A 10,961-nucleotide genomic window follows, 5' to 3' on the forward strand; every position below is an offset into this window, starting at 1 on the left:
TTATATTTTCAGTTCTTCCAGCTTCTTATAGTTCTTTAACTGCCTCTTTAAAGTTACAACAGCAATTCAGCCTCCAGCTGTCCATCAAACAGAGAGGTACATCTCTAAGCTATACAGGATATCAAGCAATATATTTCAGCAGTTTTGTTCACTTGTTGTATGTCTTCTTTGATCTGACCCAGCCATCAGGTGCATGGCAGTCTTGGCCACAGAATCTTCACCCTGAATCACGTGTCTGTACCATCAGAGTCTGGCTTTGCACTTTTGTGTATGAACCTGGATTCTGTGATACATAGGACTCTGGAAACTGTGGGTTTTATGAAAAAAGGGAACCTCAATTCAGAAAGGCCTGACTGGTATAAGTCACAAATGCACATTTCAGAACTGATAACCCATAAGCTGGACAGAAAATGAGGGAACACCAAAGTGTTTCCAGGCCAGTCGAGAGATATAATCTCTCCAGCATGTCCTGGGTCTGCCCCGGGGCCTCCTCCCGATGGGACATGCCCAGAACACCTCACCCAGGAGGCATCCTTATCAGATGCCCGAACCACCTCAACTGGCTCCTTTTGATGTGGAGGAGCAGCGGCTCTACTCTGAGCCCCTCCCGGATGGCTGAACTTCTCACCCTATTTCTAAGGGAGAGACCAGCCACCCTTCGGAGGAAGCCCATTTCCACTGCTTGTATCCGCGATCTCATTCTTTCACTACCCACAGCTCATGACGATAGGTGAGGGTAGGGAGGGTAAATTGAGAGCTTCGCTTTTACTCTCAGCTCTCTCTTCACTACAACAGACCAGTACAGTGTCCGCATGATGGCAGCCACAGCACCAATCTGTCTGTCCATCTCCGACTCCCTTCTCCCGTCACTCGTGAACAAGACCAAGATGCTTGAACTCCTCCACTTGGGGCAAGAACTCATCCCCAACCCGGAGTGAGCACTCCACCCTTTTCCGGCTGAGGACCATGGCCTCAGATTTGGAGGTGCTGATTCTCATTCCTTCACACTCAGCTGCAAACCGTTCCAAGGTGAGCTGGAGGCCCTCACCCAAGTGAAAGCCTTCTGCCACTTGGCTGCGTCTAGAAATTCTGTCCATAAAAACCATACCATTTGTGTGGTTGTCAAACTTCACATAATCCATCCTTGTGATGACTTTTATGGCAAGTAATCAGAGTACTATAGAGTACAAGGGTGGGGCACCTGCAGGTCAGCCATTGCTGTATTGATGTACAGAAAGAACTGTAGGTAAAATCAGGCTGTTCCTTGGTGCACGCCTATGATAATGGGGAAAGCAGCAAGATCCCCACAGGAAATTTTACTGATTGGTAAATTAATTGTACTCACAGATATTTAGTCATAGCTGAAATTGTCAACACCGAGGGATTTTTCTAGAAAATGCACCTTTATGTGCAGTGTATCAACACAAAAACAGACAAAAAAAAGTTTCACACACAAACTAAAAAACTGGGCTGGACAAAATTATTGGCACCCTCAACTTAATATTTGGTTGGGTGCTCTTTGGAAAAAAATCAATCAATCACTTCCAATAACCATCAACAAGCTTACTCCATGTCTCAACTGGAATTTTCGACCATTCTTTTTTGCAAACTACTCAAGGTCTCTCAGATTTGAAGGGTGCCTTCTCCCAACAGCATGTTTAAGATCTCTCCACACTGTAAAATCTAATATTGTGTTTAACCTCCTAGGACCTGGTGTCCACATATGTGGACATCACATTTTGGGTTATTTAGACCAAAATACTCAATTTTGCTCTATAATGGCTTGATATCCACTTACGAGGACATTATACAGCTACTGTTCTATTGAAATTTTAAACGAATATCCTTTGTGTCCTTGGGCAAGACACTTCACCCGTTGCCGCCTACTGGTGGTGGTCAGAGGGCCCGGTGGCGCCAGTGTCCGGCAGCCTCGCCTCTGTCAGTGCGCCCCAGGGTGGCTGTGGCTACAATGTAGCTTGCCATCACCAGTGTGTGAATGTGTGTGTGAATGGGTGGATGACTGGATATGTAAAGCGCTTTGGGGTCCTTAGGGACTAGTAAAGCGCTATATAAATACAGGCCATTTTACCATTTACCATCCTCATATATGGCTCTTGTTTTTTCTTAAAAACAAAGATAAGGTAAAAAAAAAAAATGTTTTTACATTCATCGGGCCCCAATGTGACCAAATATCAAAGAGAAATTAAAAATGCATGCCGTGGAAAGGTTCGGGTCTTAGGAGGTTAATTAAAAATATTAAATAGGCTGAACTCAATTTTTATCCATTTGTTATTAGAACTAGATTTAAATAAGTTACCAGTACTTTTTAGGCAAAAACGCTGATAAACTCAATTTATTTGAGTTTTTTTAACTTAGAAAAACTAAGTAACCTGCCTGATTTTGTTTAAACAATTATTGCACACAATGAAATCCAATAAACTTCATTTCACTTCTTAAAAATCACTGTGTGTCTCCTATATGATATATTTAACTGACATTTTTTATTGTAACAACCAACGATTTATACAGAAAAATAATGACTATTAACAAGGTTGCCCAAACTTTTGCATCCCACTGTAGCTGCTTTGTTTCTGTTTCACTCTCTTCTGCAGGAAGTTGGTCTTGCAGTACTTTTTTTTATCTACTTTAAAGAGACAAGTGGAATAAAACTATATAACTGTTGTAATAATATAACTGAACAGCTTATAAGAGCTGTGGAACAGGAAGGAACAAGTGCACATCACACTGTGACAGTTTTTCCTTTTCTGTGGTTTTTCTTAGCTGCTGGCAGAAGCAGGGAGATGCTAATCATGTATCCCTTCCTGGTATCCATGGCAATGTCTTCAAATGTTTGTTATATTATTAACCATACTTCTGAAGTCTTATTTTCCTACACACCTCACTTGTATAGTTGGTGATAGTTGGTTGTAAATGCTTGTTGCTTAAAATCGCAAAAAAGAAACAATATTTGTGCTCTGCATTAAAGTAAAACTAAATCATTTTGGTTTGTCTATATAAAAAGAGTCTTGTAGCTGCTTTGTCATATCATATCCTGTTAAAGGGCACAGTGAGCTCTGTTCTCAGTAAACAGCTTCAGTGGTTGGTCAAAGAGTGGAGAAATGGCCCACCAAAGCCTTTGTCTGTCAGTGTAGTTGTTGCATGTGGCTTTGCTTGTTTTGTTTTTTTGTCAAGAGAACAATGCAGAGGGCCTTTAGAAAGTGCTTTTAGATAGATAAAAGATCAAATGTTATTCATTTGATTTAATATTTTTAAACATTTCTAAACAATGACATTAACTTTTTTAACCACATTAAATATCAAACTCAAAAATATCTCATGTGTGGAAAGTTGTGGCGGACCAAACACATTCGTCTGCCAGGAGCTGCACCCTGTTACTGCAACACTGCCACTTCATTAGGTACACTTGTTCACTCTAGCTGCGCTCCGAAAGAAATTTGTCATGCAGACTTAGGCAGCCAGGGATCTGATCACCAAGCTATTGATTATTAGATCTCCTGACTACAACCACCTCTAACAATTCCCACTTTGTTATAAGGCTTTTGGATGGTGGCGTCAGAATTTGTCTTTAAAAAAAAAAGCATGGATCCATCCTGCCTTGTATCATTGGTTCTGGTTGTTGGTGGTTGTGTAATGTTGTGAAGGATGTTTTCTTAGAACTCCTAGTAATAATTGAGCATTGCTTAAACACCACACAGCCTACTTAAATATCGTTGCTGATCATGTCCATCTCTTTATGACCAGCATATCCATTTTATGATGGATGCTTCTGGCAGAATAATCTCCTATATTCAAACAATCTCAATCCTGTCTCTTGAAACTGTCAATGAGTTTACTGTGCTCAGATGGTCGTGACTGTCACCAGATCTTAATCCAATGAGTACCTGTGGGATGGATATGGATGTACAGCTAACAAATCTCCAGGAACTGCTTCATGCTGTCATGTTAATAAGCACCAAAGTCTATGAGGAATGACTGCAACAGCATCTATACGGGGTAATTAATAATAATAACTGGAATAAAGACAGTCTGGAAATCAACTTAGTGCTAGTAAGGTGTAACTATTTAAACTACTTAAGTCCTTTGGCAAAACGACTGTCTGTCTGCAAGTTTCTCTTACGTTGTCTCTAACTGGACATGGTATGATGCCCAAAATATAAAGGCTGTTCTCACAACAATTGGATCTCTTTAGCATCAGTTGTTGCAGTGATATATCTCATGTGCTCTCTATACTGTGACAAAAGACAATGCACATGAGAATTAGTAAAACTGCTAAGATTTATGTTAAGATTAAGAAGGCTCTATGACTTCCACTATCGGCCATGCTTAAAGCTGTGGTTGAGAGGAAGTCACGTAACAGTCTGCTCATCTTCAATAATATATCAAAATAAAATCAAAGAAATTAAAACGGTGCTCTTTTAAGAGAGAGCGTGAGAGAGAGAATGAAAAACATGGAGGACAATGTGGAAATGACCAGAAGGAGCATAGTTTTATTATTCATTTTATTATTAAAATGACTGCCTAACTTTTCAGAGTTTTCTGAGATTAAAACTAAATTTAAATCACAATACTAAATACAAGGCAAAAACTGCATATTACACAATATATTGTTATAATATATTGTTCAGATATTACATGAGCATTTTCAGAAGTGCAACAGAGGCCCTGTGGTGTTTATGGTGCTACACTGTCCCACATATTTTCAGCAATTTCCACAGGTGAATTGTTGATCTGCTACAAATCTCTCACACCAGTGTAGACTGTCTCCTCTGCTTTCCTGGAACTCATTTGCTCCACTTTGTCAGTTTTTCTCCAGGTGAAAGTTGTTGATGAATAAACCACTGAATCTTCAACTGTCTGTAGAAAAATCGAACATTCATCAACACTAAAGGTCTTGACTATAAATGATTAGAAGTATTTACCTATTAATTTCCCCATTACTTTTCTGACATACACCCTACCTGCTGACTCTGCTCCTCACCACTGACTGTTCCAACATCTGTTTGAAACACAGAAGTTTTAGCTAAAAGATGCTTTAGGCTGACTGAAACAAACCAATGATATGAAACGTGACGTTAGCTTTTGCTAAATACCTTTAGATCTGACTGACGAAAGGGGAAAGTTGTATTACCTTTACAACAATTACATGTTTTCTTCTTGATGGTATAAATGAGGTAGGCGATAACAACCAGACTTGTAACCAAAACAGCACATAACAGAAAGATGGCTGTAGTGGCCTTCTGCAAATTCCATGTGGTGAGTTCTAGAAAAATACATGCACTATGGAATGTGAATTTTGGTATCATTAAAAACTGATATCAATGCATAATAATCTATTCTAAATAATAAATAATAAAATGTTAAAATTTACCTTTAACATCCAGTCTTATTCCATTACCAAAAATGATCTGTCCACATGTGGCCACAGCACAGTAGTACGACCCGGCATCAGAGGAGCTGACGTTCTTGGAGAAGCTGTAGACACATTTCTGTGTGGAGGAAGCCTCTTGAATCTTCTCACATTTATCACTGTTTTCATTTGGATAAATTGCATTAGGATGAGATTTATCAGATCTAACATTGAACCAAAACACACTGTGATTTCGAGGACATGTTTTGTTCTCGGAGTTAGAGAAAACTGAACACTGCAGAGTCACTGGGTTTCCTGGATGGACATGATCAGAAGGAAACACTTGAATGGTATCATTGATAGTTGGTTCTAGTCCTGGAAAATATAAAAGAAGAAATAATTAACATGTTCTACCCACTTTTTAACTAACAAAAAAAGAAAAACAAAATTTCACGTTGAAAAAACCCCCAAAGTAATTCAATTCACCTTTAATCCTCAGAAATGTTCCCTTTAAAAATGTCATAGCAAGCTGCCTGACTTTTATGCAGTAATAAAGACCAGTATCACTTTGATTAACTTCAATTATTTCCAGAATAAATGTTCCAGGTTCTTGTTTTGTCGTAATATGAGGAGTCTTGTTAACACCAGCATAATCAAAGGCAAATGTTCCTCCCAATAATTCAGGCCAGCTTCCAGAAACAATCCTGATCCAATACAAGGTTGCATCATATTCAGACGTCGGGCGTGCACATGTCAGGGTCGCATTTTCTCCAACACCAATAGTCTTTGTTCCAAAGAACAGATCATCTGTGCATCCTGAAGATAAAATGAAGCAGATGAGTTAACAATAAATTTCTGGAGTTAAATTGGGAAAAAAAAAGCTGACTCTAAACTTACGACAAACTTTGAAGCTCAATAGTGTGCAAAATATGATCAGCATTTTCTGATTAATCCACTTCTAGTTCATTTCCATTTAAGCATACTATAGCAAGGGGTATCTTAATATAATCACATTAAATGGGAGGGAACAATTTCAGAACAATTTGATTGGCTGTTCGTCATGTTGGTGCTTTGCTGTACTACCACAGTGGAAATAATATCAACCATCTTTCCGGTCTAAACAACTGAAACAACACCAACAGCACAGTTTTCTTTATGGTGGGTTTCTGTAACTCACACAAAGTGAACATGAGAGATGATATGGTGACTAAAACATTATAAAACTGCCTGTAAATACTTTGACTTAATCCCTACTAATATGGTTAAACTGTGTACCATAGATCACCATTATTAACTTCGATAACATAAATTAGAGACCGTAGTGTTCTCAGTTTCCAAAATTTACTTTAAGGTTGAGTCGTGATTGGCATTAATCTTAAAGCTATGAAACTACTACTTACGGTACTTTTACATTTATCATAATTTTATTATTTATCATTTTCAGGACTTCAGGGCGTAAGTAATGCAAAATAAGTCATAGAAATAATTGTCAAAAACACTGGATTACATATTTTCAAAAAAACATCTCAAATGCCAATTATGCTAATTTCTTTCATAAATTACATCCACATACGTATATATTTGAGTGCAATTAAGTTCAGTGTGAATGGATTACCAATGATGACCAGTTTAATTCCACTTACACATGTAGTGCAAAAGTAGATGTCCATGCTACAGTATTGCTTCATGCTGTTGTTAAAGCCATATGCTCAATCACAATGAGAAATGGCAAGAAACAGTGGTGGTGGATGGTCATTATTTGATGAACATAAGTTACTCAGGTGGCATGTATAATTCAAATTTATGGATATGAATGAGACTTTATCATTAAATAAAATTGACATGCTGTTTCATGAGGTGCATAAAGGCTGAAAACAGGTCAGTTTTGCCCTTTGGTAAGTGGTTTCCAAGCAAAGAGAGAGTTTCATAATATATCATGCATAATTTACCTTTAACAATGACAAATTAGATGTTATTTTTTGTGAAAGAAAAATGATAGCATGCTTTAAATGGTACTAAAGGTGCATAAATGCTAAAACAATGGTCATCTTAACAAGTTGCTAGGTAAATGGCCTGTATTTATATAGCGCTTTACTTGTCCCTAAGGACCCCAAAGTGCTTTACACATCCAGTCACCCACCCATTCACACACACATTCACACACTGGTGATGGCAGCTACATTGTAGCCACAGCCACCCTGGGGCGCACTGACAGAGGCGGTAGTTGCTAGGCAACATAATGATATCATAATTTCTGATATAGTTAGGAATCTTCATGGGCAAAAGATTGTGAAGTTTAATTGCTGAACTCTGGATGGTCTGAGAGAAGTTGCTTACCACTTACCCAGTTCACTTTGAAAAAATACAAATAATTATTACCTAATACCTAAACTGCTATTTGATCTTTGGCACAAACAGTTCAGTCAGTTAGCTCCCTGTAATTTTCTGAGACAATCCTGTGGTCACATCTTCTATGTACACATAGTCATATGTATATTGACTGCTACAAACACATAAGGTAATAACTTACAATTATAGATTGTGACTTTTTCATGCCTTACATCTTTTGCATGTTCTCATAACAGTACTTGCACCGGAAACTCACAACGATACCAATAAACAGGAGTGCTGATGAAACACTTCTGTGTTTGAGAGTTCAAACAAGGCCATGAATACAAAGGGGTTTTTCATCTCATCTCTGTTTGAGTCTCAAGTAACTGATCTTGTACCACTGGTGGAAGGTTGAATACAACTGTATAATTAATATGAATAATTATTTCAAAACAAGCGGCCAAAGGGTATGTGAGAAAGGGAAATACATAGAGACCTGCTCAGTCATGCTGTGATCACTCTTAATAACTAACTTTGTCTTTCCTTTTCTTTCTTTTAGAAATTGATTTTTAATTGGTTGCCAAACTGTAAACTATACAACTATAAAGCCTCACCAGAGATCATTGCAGTGTGTTTAACCCAGAGCTGTAACAGACATCCATCCAGTTTAAATCAATTATCAATTAAAAATAAAACTAACATCACATTTGGACAGTTGAATGTGTTTTTTAAACAATGTTCCAACTTAACAAACATGTACAGCTGAAATGATCTATTCCAACTGTTCAACTCAACCTGACCTGCTGAAGTGCAGCTCTTCTCTCACTTCATGTCTTGTGAAAGATCATACTGAGATCTGTTCTGAGTAAACAACTTCAGCAGTCAAAGAGCACAGAAACAGCCCACCACAACTTTTGTCTGTCAGTGTAGCTGCCGACTGTGTATCTGCTCATTGTTCTCTCAACTTGTAGGAGAGAAATCAAAGAAACCATAGCTGAACAATATTTAAATGGAAGATATCAGATAGTGGCATTATTATAGAATAGAATAAATACAATAGAATAGCCCTTTGTTGTCATTGTTAATGTACAACAAAATTGTGTGTGCAACTGTGCAAGAATAAAATATAAATAGTAAGCTGGCAGGAATGAATAACAAACGGGAGAAATACATACAATCAAGAGGAATATGCACAAAACAAGAAAGGCACACGAGAGACAGCAGGTTGCAAAGTGCTTGGAGGTAGTGCAAAGGACTAAAGGCTTTGTGTGAATGGCCTGAATGATGAGGTTACTTAGACCATGGCTCAGATTGGTCAGGTGGGTGGGAAGGGGTGGGGTGTATATGTGGAGGGAGGATGGGGTGGGTCGGGTGGATAGTGTTTGGTGGGTCTGAATGTTTGTAAATCTGGAGGTGTGGGACCTGATTGACCTTAGGTGCCTACCCAAAGGCACTTAGTCAAACAGGTGGTGAAGGATCACCTTTGATGGCTCAGGTTGTCCGGAGACAGATCTGAGCGTGTCCTCCAGGGAGACCAGTTCTCTATTGAGTGGCGTTAATTACCTTCTGCCAGGCTTCCTGGTCTCAGTTGCGGCCCTGTGTACCAAGCACCCAGGCAGAAGGAGAGCACGCTCTCCACCAGCGACTTCTGGGCCAGGTTATTCTTCCACAGGACAGGGAGGATGAGCAGCTGCTGATGGGCCTTCTTAATTAGAGCTTTGGTTGTTGTGGGTCCAGGTGAAATAATTGGAGATGTGGTTGGATTGGTGTACAGTCATATGTGTACAACACGTAGAGGAGGGGGCTGAGAACAGAGCCGTGTGGTTATCCGGTGCTGAGTAACAGTGGGGTAAGAGATGTGGGGTCCTGGGAGTCTGACTGATTGAGACCAGTGAGTAGGAAATCTTTGACCCAGGAGGAGATGCAGGGAGAATCTGAAGCTGGTCCCGTTTGGTGGTAAGGAAGTCTGGGATTAAAGTGTTGAATGCTGAGCTGTCATCCATGAAGAGCATCCTTACATAGCTCTTCGTGTTCTCCAGATGGCTCAGCGATCTGTGAAGGGTGATGGAGACAGTGACAGCATCCTCTGTGGGCCCGTTTGCTCTGTAAGCAAACTGGTGGGGGTCGAGGGAGGGGGCTAGGCAGGCTCTGATGTGCTGAGCAGTATCCGTTTAAAACATTTCATAACTAATCTTCTCCAGACTTCATGTTTGTAGAGGGAGAGTGGGTTGAGCTGAAGGTGTGTGTGTGTGTGTGTGTGTGTGTGTGTGTGTGTGTGTGTGTGTGTGTGTTGGATGAATGTCTACACCTGATAGGCCTGGTTGTCTGTGAGGAAGCTCTCGATGCTCATCTCGTAGGCCTCTTTTAGTTAATTAAAGAAAATGCATCACACTTAAGTTGACAGTCAAAAACCTGCACTGTATGTTGCTCTGTCCATCACCATTACTCAGATTGTGAGAAAAATGTTTTAAGAAATTCACAAAAGTTGACACTCTGGACCTTTAGGAGGAGAACGCTACTCTTAATCGAGTGTAACTACTGGCAAGGATGACAACAAAAAAGCCAATGTAATGTAATGTAAATCATTTTTCTCCTGGTTTGCCGTTAATATTTAACTGTAAAATAGTTTTTAATAAACAAGACAATGTGTTATTTATTTCAAAGCAGCTTACATTGACTGAGAGGTTTCCAAAATGCAAACTTCATAGCTAATTAACATCAAAAATAACATCTATATCAACTTTTAAAAAATTAACCACAATCAATATTAAGTAAAATCTTCACGAAATAATTAGTGAGTTGAATTTTGGGTTTAATATGGCTTTAATATCATTGCATAACAGTATGTTTGTCTGTTAAGAAAGAATAGAAGCTTTCTAGTCACTAATTTCTAATCTGAAGAAGAAGCAAATTAGGAAAGACTTTTTTCCATGGACAATAAGGAGATTAATCTGTGTCTGTGATTTTAACACAGACTATTATAGCATGACTATTTATAACTGTTTATTACTTTGTAAAAAAACATGCATACATATACAAATGATTATTGTGAAACATCACAATAAAAACATTTTATTTTTCAAACTTAAAAACATTCAGTTGTTTGCATCTGTTGTTTATTTATTATCTTTGCATGTAAGCTATGACAAAAACCTAAAAAATACAATTCATATTTTCTTTCAGTTTGTCCAAATGATAAATTAAATTTATACCAAACACTTTGTATAAACATTTGTATCCACATTGATGAGTTTGATAGATC

The 10,961-nt window shown here is 38.6% G+C and overlaps 1 protein-coding gene across 1 annotated transcript; it reads right to left on the bottom strand.

Annotated features, from left to right (window-relative positions):
* Nucleotides 1-4,752: 4,752 nt before the first annotated feature.
* LOC101467488 (uncharacterized) lies at nt 4,753-6,308 on the bottom strand. Its single transcript, XM_023152753.3, has 6 exons — nt 6,266-6,308; nt 5,855-6,184; nt 5,390-5,743; nt 5,150-5,281; nt 4,980-5,017; nt 4,753-4,875 (listed from the first exon to the last, which is right to left on the bottom strand). The coding sequence occupies exons 1-6, from the start codon at nt 6,306-6,308 to the stop codon at nt 4,753-4,755; spliced, it is 1,020 nt and encodes a 339-aa protein (XP_023008521.2).
* Between the last annotated feature and the right edge of the window lie 4,653 nt (nt 6,309-10,961).

The sequence above is a fragment of the Maylandia zebra genome, linkage group LG2 (assembly GCF_041146795.1).
Source record: "Maylandia zebra isolate NMK-2024a linkage group LG2, Mzebra_GT3a, whole genome shotgun sequence".
Taxonomy (NCBI): Eukaryota; Metazoa; Chordata; class Actinopteri; order Cichliformes; family Cichlidae; genus Maylandia; species Maylandia zebra.

What these genes read in the sequence shown, in the direction of transcription:
- LOC101467488 (XM_023152753.3), bottom strand. Translation starts at nt 6,308, where the DNA reads ATGCTGATCATATTTTGCACACTATTGAGCTTCAAAGTTTGTC. An exon ending in AACATGTAATTGTTGTAAAG is followed by an intron (nt 5,018 to 5,149) that starts GTAATACAACTT and finishes TGTTTCAAACAG; the next exon opens with ATGTTGGAACAGTCAGTGGT. An exon ending in GTGAGGAGCAGAGTCAGCAG is followed by an intron (nt 4,876 to 4,979) that starts GTAGGGTGTATG and finishes ATTTTTCTACAG; the next exon opens with ACAGTTGAAGATTCAGTGGT.